At 48.6% G+C, this 19,717-nt stretch overlaps 1 protein-coding gene across 2 annotated transcripts in view; it reads right to left on the bottom strand.

The window, feature by feature from the left end:
* alg9 (ALG9 alpha-1,2-mannosyltransferase) overlaps positions 1-19,717 on the bottom strand; it is a 166,529-nt gene that overhangs the window by 58,157 nt on the left and 88,655 nt on the right. For both annotated transcript variants that reach the window (XM_078426918.1, XM_078426917.1), the window contains 2 exons: positions 15,751-15,873; positions 7,845-7,999 (listed from right to left, as the gene is read on the bottom strand). In XM_078426918.1, the coding sequence (XP_078283044.1) occupies positions 7,845-7,999; positions 15,751-15,873 (278 nt within the window). The remainder of the gene's footprint in view (positions 1-7,844; positions 8,000-15,750; positions 15,874-19,717) is intronic.

Genomic DNA, 19,717 nt, shown 5'->3' with positions numbered 1-19,717 from the left:
GGTGTTCTGATTGAGGTCATCTCCTCCTGGGAAGCTGCCTTCACTGATGAGACTAGTCATAGTGCCAACAAGTACAACATGAGTGAAGCACACCAGATAGAAACAAACAAAATGGGTGCAGGAGTAGGCCATTCGGCCCTTTGAGTCAGCACTGCCATTCAATATGATCACGGCTGATCATCCAAAATCAGTACCCCGTACCCCATATCCCTTGACTCCGTTAGCCCCAAGAGCTATATCTAACTCTCTCTCGAATACATCAAATACGCTCATTAGATTTGAGAGGAAAGGTAATGTTTACGAGTTTGTTATGGAAGTCATTCTTCTCAAAAGAATAACCACTTTTGGTTTAGGTTCAGGAGGCACAGGGCTCGTTGTGATGGCAACCAGGAGAGTAGAAGCCTGGTTGCCACCGGAAGGCTGTGGAGGATGTCAATGGATATCTTTAAGGCAGAGACAGATAGATTCTTGATTAGTACGGGTGTCAGGGATTATGGGGAGAGGGCAGGAGAATGGGGTTAAGAGGGAAAGATAGATCAGCCGTGATTGAATGGCAGAATAGACTTGATGGGCCGAATTCTGCTCAGATCACTTATGAACAGGGAGTAGAACCTCTCTGTGGGCTGGAGGTTCTCAGACCAGAGACAGGTCTAAGGTGAGGAAGTGATACGAGAAAGAATTCTCTCACCCATGGGTATCTACAGTTGGGGGTGTGCTGCTGAGGGGGGTGGGGGAGGCTGGTGTTCACGCAGTATTCAGGGAGCCTCAGAGCAAGAATTGGAATCACCAAGGCAAAGGAGGGACAGTACAAATGCTGGCGAGAGTGATCAATGTAGATAAGACTTGGTGGCTAGCAGGGACACAGGGGGCCGAAGGGTCTGCTTCTGTGCCGGGAGACCTTCTGACTCTGTTTAATATTTTTTTCACCATTAAATGGGGGAGAAAAAACCGAGAATATTTGACCTGCTAACCTTATGTAGCTTGTCGGCAGAACATATACATGTAATGAGGACCGTTGTAACTGAACATTGAGCGAGGAATGACAGGACTGAGCAGAGTTTAATTTTGTTGGAATGGAAATGGAATACCTTATTGTCACGTGTGACAAAGGCAGAGCAAAATTCTTTGCTTTGTTATGCTCCTTGTTCTCCCCCCTCCCCTCCCCCTCCCCCTCCTCCGCTCCAGGTCCTCCATTGTTCTCCCACCCCCCCCCCCCCCCCCACCTCCCTCCCGGTGGTCTCCCCACGCCAGGTCCTCCATTGTTCTCTCCCCCCCACCTCCCTCCCGGTGGTCTCCCCACGCCAGGTCCTCCATTGTTCTCCCCCCCCCACCCCCCTCCCGGTGGTCTCCCCACGCCAGGTCCTCCATTGTTCTCCCCCCCCCCCACCTCCCTCCCGGTGGTCTCCCCACGCCAGGTCCTCCATTGTTCTCCCCCCCCCCCCCCCTCCCACCCGGTGGTCTCCCCACGCCAGGCCCTCCATTGTTTTCCCCCATTGTTTAGTGTTACAGCGTGGAAACAGGCCCTTCGGCTTACAAAATGCCGGAGTAACTCAGCGGGGCAGGCAGTATCTCTGGAGAAAAGGAATAGGTGACTTTTCGGGTGGAGACGACTTATGTTAGTTTAGCTTAGAAACACAGCGAGGAAATAAACCCAGGACCCACCGAGTCTGCGCCGCGCACAATAACACTATCCTACACACACTAGCGACAATTTAAAATTAGACCAAGCCAATTAGCCTACAAACCTGTATGTCTTGGGACATATGTCTTATTCCTGCTCTCCCGAGATGCTGCCTGACCCGCTGAGTTACTCCAGCTTTTTGTGATACCTGTATGTCTTGGGATGTATGGGAGATCCCGGAGAAAACCCACGCAGGTCACGGGGAGAATGTACAAACACGTACCCACAGTTAGGATTAAACCCGGGTCTCTTGCACTGTAAGGCAGCAACTCCACCGCTACGCCACTGTGCCACCCTATTCACATTCTATTCGCCTTTTTTTAACAGAAAATTAAATGTATACAGTTGTTCACAATAATATTTACACATCAGACTGTAAAAAAACACCCTCCGTCACACTCCAAAATTGCCAAGTATTCCATACCACGAAACAACAAATGGCTATATCACAAACTTGATACAGTTGACTAATCTGACGTTCCACAGTCTAGGTCGGCAAGAACACATCACGTCATTTGCAGCTCTGCTGACGGAGTTAATGGGAGAACGTCATGAACACGTCTGCAGAAGGCCGACAATTAAACGTCAGAGTGGAAAGACGCCGTCCCCTGCAGCTGAGGCAGTTGCTAAACAGCATTCTACAATCCAGCTCTGCCGGCTGACCTTCCCAGCTCAGCATCTCAGCAATGCAGCTGAGGGGGGGGTGCTTGCGTGGGGTCTGACAGATAAAGAAAGGTTACCGAGCAATGCCGATTAACTCTCGGCAGATATCGCTCTGTTTATATCTCTTTTGTTCCAGTTTTGGAATGATATGAGAATCAACTTGCAACAATATTTTTTTTGTTTAGTTTAGTTTAGCGACACAGCGTGGAAACAGGCCCTCTGTCTCCTCTGAGTCCACACGGACCAGCGATCCCCGCGTACTAGCACTGTCCTAACTCTAGGGGCAATTTACCAGGTTCGATCCTGACTACGGGTGCTGCCTGTACGGAGTTTGTACATTCTCCCTGTGACCGCGTGGGGTTTTCTCCGGGTGCTCCGGTTTCCTCCCACACTCCAAAGACGTACAGGTTTGTAGGTCAATTGGTTTCTGTAAATTGAAATTGTAAATTGTCCCTAGTGTGTGTGAGTGTAGGATAAGTGCCAGTGTATGAGGTGATCGCTGGCTGGCACGGACTCAGTGGGCTGAAGGGCCTATCTCTGAAGTCTAAACGAGCAACTGCAGTGCTTGCTTTCCACACAGTAACCATGGCAGACGGCAGACGCCAGCCTAGGTACGTTTCGGGGGAAATTTATTCCCGTCATTAATTGTTTTGCACTCCCCTCAGGATTTGGCGAAAGTGCCATATTTGTGCAAATGTGATGTATTGGTGCATTTGGCACTGCTGTTGTTTGAAGATCGCACATTAATCGCCCGCATCATTTATCAGCACGACCTTCATGCGGTCATCTCCTTGGAGAGCCCGACATAGGCCACGTGGCCAGCAACACACTTCCAGCAACGTTAATCAGCTTTAAAAGTCTTTGCTGCGTTCCAACCCCCCCCCCCTCCAAAGCCTTCAGATAAATGTTTTTTTAAAAATGGTCAGTTCTTATCGTGTCCCCAAACATTTAATTCACAAGATGTGCACATCGTTGACAAGGTCAGTGACTATCGTCAGTAGCCGCTGCTAAACGGTTGCTTCGTGCATCATTCAGTCTCTTACACTGACGTCTCATTAAAGCGTTGTTTATTTATTTATTTAGTTAAAATTCACTGCCTGCCTTGGTGGGAATCGAACCCATGCTTTCAGGCCAATAGTCCAGGCCTCCATGCACTAACTTAGTCACTATGAAGTTACTGAACAAACCATAGATAATGTTGATTAGTTTAGTTTAGTTTAGTTTAGAGATACAGGCCCTTCGGCCCACCGAGTCCGCACCAACCAGCAATCGACCTGTACATTAGCACTATCCTGCACACCAGGGACAATTTACAATTTTTACTGAAGCCAATTAACCTATAAACCTGCATGTTCTTGGAATGTGGGAGGAAATTGGAGCAGCCAGGGAAAGCCTGGATGCTCCGTACAAACTCCGTACAGACTGTACCGTAGTCAGGATCGAACCCGGGTATGACACCAACTCTACCTCTGCGCCACCGTGTCGCCCGACTAGAGAAGTGGTGAAGAATTCATTGTGCCTACTCACCGTACAAAGGGAGTTTTCACATCTGCCCGAGAGACTGGGCTGGACCGGGTGCGACGGGCCACAATGCACAAGTCGGCAGACAACGGGGGTAAAAGCGTGCCCAACGTCACCCTCACCCTGATGGCCACCTTCGTGTGTGGCTGCATCAGGCAGAGCCTAGAGCCAAGGCACGTGGGCACCAAGTGCCACTACCTGCTGAGGTTCTACCTGTCCCCGGTGTTGTGAAGGATGGGCCTGGTGCAGATGCCACGCAATGTGCCAGTCAGCTGGACATTGCCGCACCATCTGTCGCTCGTGGAAAGGTTCTTCCGGACCAACACCTTTGACCACAAGTCCATCGGGCAGTGGTCAGCACGGAACGTCCTGCAGGCACTGCAGGGGAATGACTCCATGGATCCTGTGGCGTGGTTCCCAGAGCAGACTGCCCAGCTTGTCTGGCAAAATGCCTCATCGCCAGAACTCACCAACAAGCACCAAGGCCTGGCTTGGCTGGCGGTGAGGGGAGCCCTCCCAGTCAGATCCTTCCTGCACCGCCGGAACCTCACTACCAGCGCACGCTGCCCTCGGGACGGCTGCTATGGGGAGGAGACGGTTGAGTGGATTTGCCAAGAGAGTCTGGAGAGGTTTGCAGGGGTCCCTGTCACGATTTATTCCGAACAGCTCCGGCACAGAGGACTTTGTGATCTACGGACTGTTCAGAGACCGACAGAGAGTGGTGCTGGAAGGTCATCAACTCGGTGAAAGACGCTCTTTGGTCTGCCCGAGCTTTGTTGACCTCCCAGCGGAGCGAGCTGTCCGTCGGGGAATGTTGCCAACTGGCCCGCTGCAGACTGCAGGAGTACGTGCTGAGGGACGCACTGAAGCTTGGTGCAGCCAACGCCAAGGCCCTGTGTGGGAGGACCACAGTCTAGGGTCCTTCCGCTGCTGGACATGGGGGGGGCAGGGTGTGGTGGAGACGCCCCTCCAAACAAGGGAAGGGATTCTACGCCAGTGGGCCACATGAGTGGCAAGGGTGTGGGGTAAATTTGTGTAATTTGCGCAAACAGTATTGAATGTATGTATAGCCTCCGAGAATGGCGGATGGCGTTTTGTGGGGAACATGTATTGTATATATTTATTTCTCAAATAAAGTATATTTTGAAATAAAAAAAATAAAAAAAATAATCAAAGATACACTTCAGAAAGTGCAGCGCTCCGAGTGACTGCAGTGGTGTGGAACACACATCCGCAGCCTGCAATGGAGTGCAGTGCTCTTGCAGTGACTGCACTGGAGTGCAGCACTCTCTTGATTGGACAGGTGCACGGATAGGGACAGGTTTAGAAGGATATGGGCCAAGCGCAGGCAGGTGGGACTAGTGTAGATTGGACAGGTTGGTCGGTGTGGACGAGTTGGGCCGAAGGGCCTGCTTCCACGCTGTATGACTATGGGACCACCAACATTCTCGTCCAAGTCATTCATACAATGGTCCTGTGGAGATGAGGAACGCAGAGCCAGATCTGTCCTTCTTGTTTGTTTCGGCCACTGGACTCCGCATGGGCTTTGCAGCATTGTGTGCTAGGTTACAGCACACCGGGCGGAACTACCCCGGCTCTTGGATTGGGCACATGACGTACAGGGAGTTGCCGATTAGTATTTTCCTCATCACCAGACCCAGACGAGTCCGTGTCCGTATCCCCCTTATGAGAGTGGCTCCCTGATCTGGGACGTACCGATCGTTTAGCCTGGACGTGCTGCGGGAGTGCGGTGTTCAAATCTGCGGTCGTTTTCAGATGATCTTTACTCCTTGTCCCCTCACATGGTCCCCGGTGAAAAGTCACCGCATCTGTATAGCCAGGTGGAGAGGGGCGATCAGCGGTAGGGTATATGGCTGTGGGAGTAGGAGGTGCACTGGGGCTCTGAGCCACGTCCTGAGTTCCTGATTGGAAGCCTCTACTCAGGCTGGGATAGGGAAGCCCACCACCGGTTGGGTGTCTCAAAACCGGAGGGGGTGTTTGGCTACTAAGGGTGAGATACAATAGACCCTCGTCCCATATGGAGTCATCATCCCCCCCCAAAACCTATGCCAGCCATTGAATTGCGCAATTCTTTTGATTGTACATCTTTAGTTGGTTTAGTCACGGTTACCCGCTTCCGTTTTTCTTCTCCCACCTCTTTTTTTTTAAATGTCAACAGTTTTAGGGCTTCCTTCGTCTGTCAACTTAATGCCCAATTTTACGGCGTTGTCCTGCCAACTAGATAAAATCTCCTTATCCCTATTTTCTTGGCAAAACTCCCGCCACTTCTGGATCAGAAGTTTTGCTTCCTTACTGCGGTTTCGGGTCCAGATAAGCTCCTGGGCTTTTTTGACAGTCTCCAGGTCATCTGACCCCCCTAATGGCCACACAGTAGGTCCTAGTTTCTTATTAAGGGCCCCCGATAATAGTCGGAATTGTTTAGCATATTCCGGGAGCTTATCACATAAAAGGTTAAGAGGGGACCTGTCTCCCGAGGTGGTGTCTATTACGTTCCCCATTTGTATTTTATATGTTTTTCTTATCAACAGATCTGGCTCTGCGTTCCTCATCTCCACAGTCCCGTCACCAATCCCTGCAGTACATAGACCTCGAGTAGGTAAAACACATGGCCACCACCTCCTGCCTATACACAAGCCAATTTTTCATACAGTTTGCCATCTTGAAACCCATGTGCACCAACGTTTTGGACCGGCCCACTACACGGATAGTTCTCTTGTTACGTCTTGTTAACGTAAACTCCACCTGCTGCCCTTTACCAATTGTCTTAATTACCTCCTCACAAAGATCAATCAGATTTGGGAGACCAGGTTTCCTGTGCACAAAGACATTCTGACTTCTCCTCGTCTCTGCTTCCCAACTAAACATAAATCCTGTCTCTTGGAACTTTTTCCAATAATTTCCCGACTGCTCCTTTCTTGACTGGGGGACAACATTATCTCTCCTCATCTCAGGCACTTCACCCCTGGATAACGAAGATGCCAACACCTCTGTTGTTGAGGATCCCCATTGTTCTCCTCACTTGCTTCTGGTAGCATCCTGGAATAGATCTTGCCAGTCCCTGGGGACTGTACTCAGGTACAGCATGATTTGCCTGGATAGCACGCAAACAAAGAAGAAGCCTTTCACTGTGTCTCGGTACAGGTGACAGCTTGTAATGAACCAATACATTCACATGGGCAAATCTCCATAGGAATGTGTACCGATATTTCCAACACTACCTCCATCCTGACACGGACAATGTCAGTCCCTTATCTCTCCCTCCTCCACCACTTCACCCTGATGAATAGTAACGAGAAGTATACCTGTAGACTCTGCTGATATCTCCCTGGCTCCACACACACTTTTCCTCCTTGGTCTCCTGAAGGGACTCCCCCCTTACTCAGATACCTTCTCCTTTCTAATAATAGTCATACAGCTTAGAAACAGGCCCTTCGGCCCAACTTGCTCACGCCGACCGACATGCCCCATCTACACGTCCCACCTGCCTATGTTTGGCCCGTATCCCTCTACGCTATCCCTAGATTGCATAGGCCTATCCAATCTATGTACCTGTCTAAATGCTTCTATAAAAGTTACGATAGTAGCTGTCTCGACCCTCTGCTGGCAATAGACACAAAATGCTGGAGTAACTCAGGGGGCCAGGCAACATCTCTGGAAAAAAGAAACAGGTGACGTTTTGGGTTGGAACCCTTCTTCAGGCTGAAAGGTGGAGGTGGAGGAGATGTGGGGGGGAGGGGGAGGAGTAAACTGGAGGCGAGAAAAGGCCAGTACCTCTGCGACAGCTCGTTCCGTACACCCACCACCCTCTGTGTAGAAAAAGTTACCCCTCAGGTTCTTATTAAATCTTTCCACCCCCTCAAAGGATCAGAGATTCTCCTTATCCCTAGTGGCCATGGTCGTGTCAAGTCCTCGGCACGGAGAGAATAAACTGAGATGGGCCAAACACCGAGCTACTGACCTGCAACGCGGAGAGGGCCACTGCCCCACAGAGGCAGATGAGCGGGTAGATGGGGAAGAGGAATCGCTCCTCCTTGTGTGGCCGCGTGAAGAAGATCACGATCCAGATGTACATGGGCGAGAGAGTCAGCCAGTACGGACGGCCAAGCTTGTGCACTGCAAGAGAGTCAACGCAAGAGTTACCGCAGAAAGTCAGGGAGAGGTTTACCGACAACAACAGCCGCGGCATGGACTTGCTCGTTTACAACTGGTGCCGTGAACCTGCACCTTTACAGTGTGGGCTTCATCCTTAAATAGTCGAAGACAGACACAAAATGCTGGAGTAACTCAGCGGGGCAGGCAGCATCTCTGGGGGGAAGGAATGGGTGACGTTTCGGGTCGAGACCCTTCTTCAGACTGAGATTCTGGGGAGAGGGAGACAGAGATATGGAAGGGTAAGGTGAGAAAACACAGATCACAGCAGAGGATGACAAGGAAATATAGAATGGTTCATTGTTAGCTGAGGGGAAGGTGACAAGGAGGTTTACAATCCAGCAAATGGGCATCAGGACAGGGAATCTAGTCGGAGAACTAGGATAGGATAGGGACATACTCAGTCCCCTGACTTTCAGTCTGACGAAGGGCCTGAGACCTGAAAAAATCTCCCCATCCCTCTCCCATCCTAGTTCTCCAAGTAGTTTTGCTGTCCTCCTGATTACCTTTTATTGATTGTAAGCCTCCTTGCCCCTCAGCTAACAATGAGCCCAAAACGTCACTTATCCGCGTTCTCCAGAGAAGCCGCCTGACCCACAGTGTTACTCCAGAACTTTGTATCCTTCATTGATAGGTACCTTTCAAAAGCACCACTGGCATGTATAAAAGGACTTTGGGCATCCTGCAACCATGAAACACAACAAAGAACTTTAGATCTTCCTACCACACAAGACAGTGTGGTCAGGGTTGACTACAGGGATTAAAGAAATAGGTTAATTACAAAGTAATTCAAACTGAAGTCACTATAATTTATAGCATTTAGTCTACGCTGTAAAATAATTCAAACATTTTAACTCAAAGCAGAAGGGCAAAGAAGTACTAAATAATGGAGGACTCTCGAAACTGCAGATCAGATCTATACCGACCAAACTAAATGATGAAGAGTTCTTGAACCTACACAGATTAGACCCGTGTGGACCACGCTAAATGACATGGAGAACTCTCCAACCCACTCAGATCAGACCTGCTTGATAGAGAAGTTGCTTGGGAACAGGCGAGTCCAATTTGCTGAGCGTCTGTGAGGACACTAGGTTTACTGGATGAAGCCACATTGTGTGACCCCCTCACTGCCTCTGAACTTGTACACTGACAGCTGCTAATCGAAGCATCGCAAGTGAAACAATTCTGCTTTGGGGAATCTTGGGGAAGTGGGAACTCCTTTGTCCGAGAGGGCACTAGTTGACCCAGGAACACTAAGGGAAATATAAAATTATGGCAGCAACTGATCGTATAGTTCCAAGCTTTGTTTCAGTGCTTGCAATTTTCAGTTCGCGTTGGGCGCTTCTCCTGAGCATTGTAATTGAGGGAAAGCCAACAGCTGCGTGTCGGGCCGCTCGAGTTCCTCTAAACGGCTGCTCCGAGAATAAGCAGCATTCAGGCAGGAAACCCGATCAGGCTGTTGAAGTTCAGCAAGGAAGGGGAGCTGGAATAACCGGGGAAGGAGTGGGGAGCACTGAGACACGGGAGAGATCCGGGCATGGGCGTTTCCGCGCCATATCCCTTGTCTAAATTTGCATTCACAAAAGGAAATTGATGCTGCAGTTGGAGAACTCAAAGGGGAAAGTGAAATTTAGTTCAATTCTCCTTCAATAAAGAACAGGTATTCGCAGACTCAAGTGGAGAAATCCCCAGGTGACAGGTGAGGTTTGCCTCAGGCTACCGTGGGAGGCAGGGGAAGAGATTGCAAGAGACTGACATTTTAAAACCTTAGACTACCTCAGGTGAGGTACCAGATGACTGGAATGTGGCAAATGTCATCTGCCTTTTCAAGAAAGGCAGCCAAACTAGACAAAGAGCTGAAGAAGGATTCTGACTCAAAACGTCAGGTATTCTTCTTCTCCAGAGATGCTGCCTGACCCGTTGAGTTTCTCCAGCATTTTGTGTCCATCGGGATAAAAGGTTAATCTGCCTGGGTTTGACAGATTTCTAGCATTGAAGGAGTGGGCCAAGTGCCGGTAGATGGGATTAACTGGAACAGTGCTCACTGCGCGGAATGGCCGGTTTCCGAACCGCACAACTCCGTGACTTTACACAAATTGTAAAATTAAAGGCTCTGTAAAAGAGCAATGCAGATATGCACACAGGTCCATAATCTGAAACTCCATTCCCCAACAAGTCAGAGCTCATTGCCTCGTCTACCACTCTGTACCCGCCCCTACAAGTAACCGTGTGGATACTGAACACTGATAGGAAAACCCAGGATCCCAGGAATCTTGTTCCCGGGAGATTTATAATTTTGAAAATCAGAGTATGACTCTGAATCCGTGAGCATTTCAGTTACAGGTTCCACCTGCAAAACAATAAAGCTCTCCGCGCCCGCACAACACCAACTGCTCACAGACTTCATTGTAGGTTTAGACTTACAGCCCCGCTCAAGTAAACAGAGGTATTGTTTTCATCTTGCAGTTCACCGCCAATATGAAACGCAGCATCACAGATCAAATATGCACAGGACAGTTACAGAGTTACATACAGGTGTGTAATCGAATCTGCCCGAGCACCACCCTGACTGCCAGACGTTCACACCTGACCACACCTGACGCAGACGAAATGTGCAGGAGGGAACTGCAGATGCTGGTTTAAACCGAAGATGGACACAAAATGCTGGAGTAACTCAGCGGGCCAGGCAGCGTCTCTGGAGAGAAGGAATGGGCGACTGAAGAAGGGTCTCGACCCAAAAGGTCATGCATTCCTTCTCTCCAGGGATGCTGCCTGTCCCGCTGAGTTACTCCAGTATTTCATGTCTATCTTCACGCCTGATGCAGTCCTGTCCATGTACCGTCCACGTAGCAGACAGGACATGCAATAACAATCCAACAATCAAAGCATGAAAATGAAGGAAATATTGGTATCGGTCTAATATTGTCACATGTTCTGGGATACAGTGAAATGTTTGTTTGTTTGCATGCTATCCAGTCAAATTATACTGTACACGAGTACAATCAAGCCACACACATGTAACATGGGTAGTGCAAAGAGAAAAATAACAGAGTGCAGATGTAGTGTTATAGTGCTAGTCAGAGAGAAAGAGTAGTTTCTAAAAAAGCTCAGGGGCCGCAATCAGATAGTTCGGGAGATCAGGACCAAACTCTTAGCTCATGAGAGGACTGTTCAATAGTCTGATACCAGCGGGGAAGAAGGCGTTACTGAAACTGATGGTCGCGTGTTCCTCGGAGGCAGCTATGGGTTGGCAGCGGGAGACGCCCCGCGGCACGGAGTTTGAGCGATGGCCGAAGGCGAGGGAACGCTGTCGAGGAGGGGCCGGAGTGAGTCGAGTGGGTCGCTGGGTTGAGTGGGTCGAGTGGGCTGCTGGGTCGAGTGGGTCGAGCGGGCCGCTGGAGGCCCTGCAGCAGCCTGGGGCTCCATTAGATCGGGCGGTGCTCCAGGAGACTGACCGCGCGGAACGGACGCGGCCTGCAGCGGCAGCGGAGGACATTGACAAGTCGGCAGGCCAGACCGATCCCTGCAACTCCAGCCCAGTGCCGCCGCCAGGACTACGGGCCCTTATGGACAAGTTAAGACTCCAACACCTAAAAAAAAAATTTGACTCGAGGTATAAAAGATGACGCCTAAAAGGAGGCGACCGTTATGTGGTGACTAGGTGTGGTCCACTGTCTTGCACTCTTGTACGTAGTATAGAAACATAGAAAATAGGTGCCATTCGGCCCTTCGAGCCTGCACCGCCATTCAATATGATCATGGCTGATCATCCAACTCAGTATCCCGTACCTGCCTTCTCTCCATACCCCCTGATCCCTTTAGCCACAAGGGCCACATCTAACTCCCTCTTAAATATAGCCAATGAACTGGCCTCAACTACCTTCTGTGGCAGAGAATTCCACAGATTCACCACTCTGTGTGAAAAAAAACTTTCTCATCTTGGTCCTAAAAGACTTCCCCCTTATCCTTAAGCTGTGACCCCTTGTTCCGGACTTCCCCAACATCGGGAACAATCTTCCTGCATCTAGCCTGTCCAACCTCTTAAGAATTGTGTAAGTTTCTATAAGATCCCCCCTCAATCTTCTAAATTCCAGCGAGTATAAGCCGAGTCTATCCAGTCTTTCTTCATATGAAAGTATGATTGTGCCTAATGTACAGTCGAACTGTCACTGAACTGTATAGTTACACATGACAATAAAGTACCATTGAACCATTGAGACATGTTGAACATAAACCAAGAGTGCTCTCTGGTGGTTTATTTCTTCAAAATTCTAATGTCAGGCCCTCCTCTCAACAATGCATTTCTCTTTATACCTTTGTTCATTGAGTTCAGTAACAATTAAACAAAATGTTAAAATGAAGTACACAACTTCACTGAAGAGATCCTAAATGTTCCCGACAGGTCCAACATAAGATTTGGCCTTTCATTGGATGTTTAGACTTTGGAGATGCAGCAGAGAAACGGGCACTTTGGCCCACCGAGACCGTGCCGCCCAGCGATCGTCCCGTACACTAGCACTAATCTACACAATAGGGACAATTTAAAATATTACCAAAGCCAATTGAATTATAAAGCTGTACATTTGTGGAATCTGGGAGGAAACCGGAGCACCCGGAGAAAACTCACACGGTCACAGGGAGAGCGTACAAACTCCGTACAGAGAATGGGGAGAAGGCAGGAACGGGGTACTGATTGAGAGTGATCAGCCATGATCGCATTGAATGGCGGTGCTGGCTCGAAGGGCTGAATGGCCTACTCCTGCACCTATTGTCTATTGTCTATTGACAGCGCCCGTGGTCGGGAATGAACCTGGATCTCTGGCGCTGTAAGGCAGCAACTCTACCGCTGCACCACCGTGCCGGCCTGGTGTTGTTTTCAACCTCTCATTATAGCCGGTGGGAAACTCTCACCACAGTAAAAGGGCACCAATAATGCCGTTGCCCAACAGAGTACGGTGACGTGCCTCAAAGGCTACCGAACAGTGCCACCAACATCCACGGTGACGACCTTCCTTGAGAGGTTGGTTAAGGCTCATATCAACTCCTACCTCGGCTAGAACCTGAATCCACTACAATTTGCCCGCTGCCACAACAGGTCAACAGAGGATGCGATTTTGCCGCCTCCCCTCTCTGCACTGGGTCACTTCGATAATAAAAACGCATGCGTCAGGCTGCTGTTTGTAGACTAAAGCTCAGCGTTGAACGCCATCATTACCTCCAAGCTGGTTACCAAGCTCACGGAACTGGGTCTCTACGTATCCTTCTACATCTGGATCCATGTCTTCCTCACCAGCAGAAAACCATCGGTACTAATTTGCAACAACACTTCATCCTGGATAACCACCAGCACAGGGGCAGCTCCAGGCTACGTGCTCAGCCCCCAGCTCTACTCACTCCGTACCCACGACTGTGTGAACGGTCACCGCTCCAACTCCATCTTCACGTTCGCCGATGACACCACCGTTGTCGAACGAAATACGGATAATGACGAGTCAGAGTACAGGAGGGAGATTGATCGTTTGACTGAATGGTGCCAGAATAACAACCTTGTTCTCAACGTCATTGAATCTAAGGAACTGATTGTTGACTTTGGAAGAGAACGCCCATGGATCCACAAACCTGTCTTAGACAGTAGACAATAGGTGTAGGAGTAGGCCATTCGGCCCTTCGAGCCAGCACCGCCATTCAATGTGATCATGGCTGATCATTCCCAATCAGTACCCCGTTCCTGCCTTCTCCCCATACCCCCTGACTCCGCTATCCTTAAGAGCTCTATCAAGCTCTCTCTTGAATGCATTCAGAGAATTGGCCTCCACTGCCTTCTGAGGCAGAGAATTCCACAGATTCACAACTCTCTGACTGAAAATGTTTTTCCTCATCTCAGTTTTAAATGGCCTACCCCTTATTCTTAAACTGTGGCCCCTTGTTCTGGACTCCCCCAACATTGGGAACATGTTTCCTGCCTCTAACGTGTCCAACCCCTTAATAATCATACGTTTCGATAAGATCCCCTCTCATCCTTCTAAATTCCAGTGTATACAAGTCTAGTCGCTCCAGTCTTTCAACATATGACAGTCCCGCCATTCCGGGAATTAACCTAGTAAACCCGGAATTAACCTAGTAAACTCTTCATCGACGGAGAGTCAAAATCTTCACGTTCATGGGCGTGAGTATCTCTGAAGATCTGTCCTGGATCCAACACATCGATGCAATCATAAAGATAGCCCATCAACACCTCTACTTCGTCAGAAGATTACTCTCTTTTATAAACTAAACAGGTAGAGAGCATATTGACTGGTCGCATTGCAGCCTGGTTCTGCAACTCCAAAGCCCAGGAACAAAGAAGATCACAAAAGGTTGTGAACACTGTCCAGTCCCTCGCGGGTACTTACCTTCCCACCATCAAAGTGATCTATAGGAGTCGCTGCCTCAAAAAGGCAGCCAGCATCAACCAAGGACCAACACCACCCTGGCCAAGCTTTCATTTCACTCCTCCATCGGGAAAAAGGGTATAGGAGTATGAAAACTCATGTCCAGGTTCAGGAGCAGCCTCTTCCCACCAAACCGGCTATTGAACTCTCTGAATTCCAACTAAACTTCGAACTGTGTGGGAAAGAACTGCAGATGCTGGTTTAAAAATCGAAGGTAGACACAAAATGCTGCAGTAACTCAGCGGGACAGGCAGCATCTCTGGACAATAGACAATAGACAATAGGTGCAGGAGTAGGCCATTCAGCCCTTCGAGCCAGCACCGCCATTCAATGCGATCATGGCTGATCACTCTCAATCAGTACCCCGTTCCTGCCTTCTCCCCATACCCCCTCACTCCGCTATCCTTAACAGCTCTATCCAGCTCTCTCTTGAAAGCATCCAACGAACTGGCCTCCACTGCCTTCTGAGGCAGAGAATTCCACACCTTCACCACTCTCTGACTGAAAAAGTTCTTCCTCATCTCCGTTCTAAATGGCCTACCCCTTATTCTTAAACTGTGGCCCCTTGTTCTGGACTCCCCCAACATTGGGAACATGTTTCCTGCCTCTAATGTGTCCAATCCCCTAATTATCTTATATGTTTCAATAAGATCCCTTCTCATCCTTCTAAATTCCAGTATATACAAGCCCAATCGCTCCAGCCTTTCAACATACGACAGTCCCACCATGGAGAGAAGGAATGGGCGACGTTTCGGGTTGAGTCTAAGGTACAGTCAAAAGCTTTTGTTGTGCGCTAACCAGCCAGCAACAGCCAGCAACCAGACATACAATTACAATCGAGCCATTTCACTGCAGTTCCACCTTTCTTTTTCCCCCAGCTGTTTCATTTTTGCTTAGTTTGCGTATTTTTAGTTTTGCTTAGAGATACAGCATGGAAACAGTCCCTTCAGGTCCCCCTGAGTCTGTGTCGACCAACAATCCCCGCACATTAACACTGGGGACAATTTTACATTTATACCGAACCAATTAACTTACAAACCTGTACGTCTTTGGAGTATGGGAGGAAATCAAAGATCTCGGAGAAAACCCACGCGGTCACGGGGAGAACGTACAAACTCCGTACTGACTGCACCCATAGTTGGGGTCGAACCCAGGTCTCTAGCGCTGTAAGACAGCAACTCTACCGCTGCACCACCGTGCCGCCCAAATCAAATTCAGAGAAGGATTCTTTTTATAAAAATAGACGAGACAACATACCAATTTACTGTGCTTTGAGATCCTTACCGTTGAATTTTTGCAGCAAGAACTCCATGAGGGTGGTTAGGGGAAGGGCGCAGAGCGCCAACACAAACACCACGTTGAAATTCAGGCAGCCATTGATGAAGTAAAATGACCATGGTTCAGTCCCTGGGGGGAGAGAAACAGAAAGGGGGCAGTTAATATCCCAACACAGCCAAGAATGAGATGCATCAAACGCATTTCCATTCTATGCTTTCATTTCATCATTAAACAATGATTAGAGTTATATGTGTAGGAAGGAACAGCAGATGCTGGTTTACACCAAAGATAGGCACAAAATGCTGGAGTAACTCAGCACAACAGGCAGCATCTCTAGAGAGAGGAATGGGAGACCGCGGTCTTGATCTGAGACGTCACCCATTGCTTCTTTCCAGAGATGCTGCCTGTTCCACTGTGTTACTCCATCATTTTGTGTCTATCTTTGATTAGAGTTATAGTCACACATTATGGAAACAGGCCTTTGAATCCAACTTGCCCATGCCGATGAGTTATTGCTCGTAACCAGGCTACTTACTCCGTCTGCACTTGCTATTGTTTTGTGGAGTCTTTTATATCTTTCTTTTGAAAAATGGGAATTAACACCAGAAATCTCATCCTCCTCCTCCAGTGACTCCTGCTATCTCTCTCACCAAGACAGACAGGATTTTTAGATTTAGATTTAGAGATACAGCACAGAAACAGGTCCTTTGGCCCACCGGGTCCGCGCCGCCCAGCGATCCCCGCACATTAACACTATCCTACACCCACTAGGGGACAATTTTTTAAAAACATTTGCCCAGCCAATTAACCTACAAACCTGTACGTCTTTGGAGTGTGGGAGGAAACCGAAGATCTCGGAGAAAACCCACGCGGCTCACGGGGAGAACGTACAAACTCCGTACAGTACAGCACCCGTAGTCAGGATCGAACCTGAGTCTCCGGCGCTGCATTCGCTGTAAGGCAGCAACTCTACCGCTGCGCCACCGTGCCGCCCAGCTGACCGACCCCAAGAGAGGGCGCTTCACAATTTTCAACCATCTTTTTAAAAAAAAACTATATTGTGAAGAAAATAAATCACTTCTGGCAGATTTAAGAAAAAAAATTCAGAAGCTTTTATCTGACCCAAGAATTATTAACATGTGAAATGTATTTCCAGGCAGAGTCCTGCACTCAAAAGCTTCTTGTACTTCAAAAGACAACATGTTTTGATTGAAAATGAACGATAAATCAGGGGGATTATGAACCCCGATGTGATCCATTCAATCAGAACCCACTGATCCTCTCAACACGCAGGGTCCATCCGATAAACAGTGGCATGTACCACCATCTCCAACGCAGCTTAGACAAGATACAGCATGGGCAGTTCCCTGGTTGACAAATATCCATGAACTTACAATTTCTTTAGACTGTCGAGCTATAGCATGGATACTGGCACTTCGGCCCTGCGCTGACCAGCGATCACCACACACTATCACTATCCAACTCACTCGGGACAATTCACAATTTTTACCCAAAGCCAATTAACCTACAAACCTGTACATCTTTGGAGTGTGGGAGAAAACCGGAGCTCCAGGAGAAAACCGGAGCTCAAGAGAGAGTTAGATAGAGCTCTTAATGATAGCAGAGTCAGGGGGTATGGGGAGAAGGCAGGAACGGGGTACTGATTGTGCATGATCAGCCATGATCACGGCGAATGGCGGTGCTGGCGCGAAGGGCCGAATGGCCTACTCCTGCACCTATTGTCTATTGTCTAAAACCCACACGGGGTCACAGGGAAGATGCACAAACTCCATACAGACAGCACCCGTAGTCAGGATCTAACCCAGGTCTTTAGCGCTGTAAAGTAGCAACTCTACCGCTGCACCAACGGGCCGCCCCAAAGCAGTGAGGGTCAATGAGGGTCCATGAACAGGACGTTGATTCAGTGTAAAAAAAAAAGAAAGTTCTGGAATAACTCAGCAGGCCAGGCAGCATCGCTGGAGAACATGGATAGGTGACATTTCAGGTCAGGACCCTTTTTCAGACCGATTATCTTCTGACTTATTTCCTTCCCATGTAGCTACCATAGCACAGAGTCAGGATGTACCACATCCAATGACTGAGATAGACACAAAATGCTGGACGTTTCAGGTCGAAACCCTTCTTCAGATTCTGCCAGACTTCTTCTGTTTCTGTGCTACACCTCTCTGCGATTCAGATGCTCGGACCCTCTACTGTATCCGTCATGTGCCAAGAACTCTTGTGCTAAAAGCCAGCTCCTGCTACGTAGGCCACTGTCATCTACACCAATGATTTGAATGACGATGTTGTTAACAAGGTTAATAAGTTTGCAGATTACAACGGAATTGGTGGTGTATTGGACAGTGAAACAGGTTATCTAGATCACAACTGGAACAAGATGAACTGGGGACGTGGGCCACAGAAAGTCAGGTGGAGCTTAACTTGGACGAGTACTACATTTTGAAAAGTTAAACCAGGGCAGGACTTACCATAGCAAGTGGTGGAGCCCTGGAGAGCGTTGTAGAACAGAGAGACCTAGGTGCACATAGTCCCCTAAAATTGGGATACTGGTAGACAGATCACAGGTGATGTTGAGCTCACTTGCCTTCAATCCATCAGGACACTGAGTACAGGAGTTGGACATCTTGCTACAACTACATGAGTTATTGGCAAGAGGATGAAGTTCTGGTCTATCCTACAGAAATTATACCATTAGGCTTAAAAGGGTGCAGGGAAGAAAATGTTTCCAAGACTGCATGGTTTGTCCTCTGCCGTTGCTGCTCTCAGTTCTATACCCTCCGTCTCGGTGGGAGATGGGCAGATGTCCTTGCATCATTGGGATGATTTTTCTGTGCAAGAGAGGCTGATGCAGCAATTCGTGCGCATTTTTACAGCAGTCACGCTGCAAGTGGCGCTTACTGTCCTCGAGAGGGGACGTCTCACTCGACATGCGCACGCCAGTTTGCAACCATGTCTCAATAAGATCCTGAACTGCCCACACAAACAGCTCCAAACTGTGCTCACATCTCCAATTAAATTCAAGACACCGTGCGAAGCCCAAATTAACTCACGCACAGAAAAACCTGTCACATTTTCACATCTTTCACTTAATGAGAACAAGTTATAAATTGTCTCACACAAGCCTTGATTAGAATGCAGCTGGTGCACAATAGCAAGCAAATTAGAGTCATTATAACGAGGTCAGGTATTTTAAGATAATGTGCATTAAAATGGTGCAGTATTGGTGAGGTGGTTCCATTGTTACAGAGAACGATCGAACGAGGCAGGATCAGTCAATCGGTGATTCAACTTCACTTAATTAAGCAATCTGCAATTTTACAAACATTACATTTGAGAGGTTACACCTGTGGAAGAAAATGCTGAACCGTGTTGTGGAGACCGTTACTTTCTTCAGAAAAAGGTGATCCGATACCACCATTGTTTGAGATAAACAAACCTTTCTATTAAGTCTACCTGCACTTGTTGGCAAAAACAGAAGCGGAGGCCGTAAGTTTGATTGCCACAGATAAATTCACTTAGGAACTGTGAGAATGTGGAACGTTGCAAGGTGTAAATGCAGAAAGGAGCTTGACTTCTTTAAGAGGAAGCTGTGTATGCTCTGAAAATGGCAAGTCGTTTACTTTAGACTTTGGAGATACAGCGCAGAAACAGGCCCTTTGGCCCACTGAGTCCACACCGACCAGCGATCACCGTGTACACTAGCACTATCCTACACACCATGGTCAATTTTAACCCAAACCAATTGACCTACAAACCTGTACGTCTCTGGAATGTGGAAGGAAACCAGAGCACCCGGAGAAAACCCACACAGTCACAGGGAGAATGTACCAACTCCGTACAGACAGCACCCATAGTCAGGATCGAACCCCAATCTCTGGCGCTGTAGGGCAGCATTTCTACCGCTGCGCCACTGTGCAGGAACGATAAGGAATCATAACACACAGAAGACTAG

Source organism: Rhinoraja longicauda, chromosome 32 (assembly GCF_053455715.1).
Source record: "Rhinoraja longicauda isolate Sanriku21f chromosome 32, sRhiLon1.1, whole genome shotgun sequence".
NCBI lineage: Eukaryota > Metazoa > Chordata > Chondrichthyes > Rajiformes > Arhynchobatidae > Rhinoraja > Rhinoraja longicauda.
Note: the sequence above shows the minus strand (reverse complement) of the source record. Positions and strands in the feature narration are given on the sequence as shown.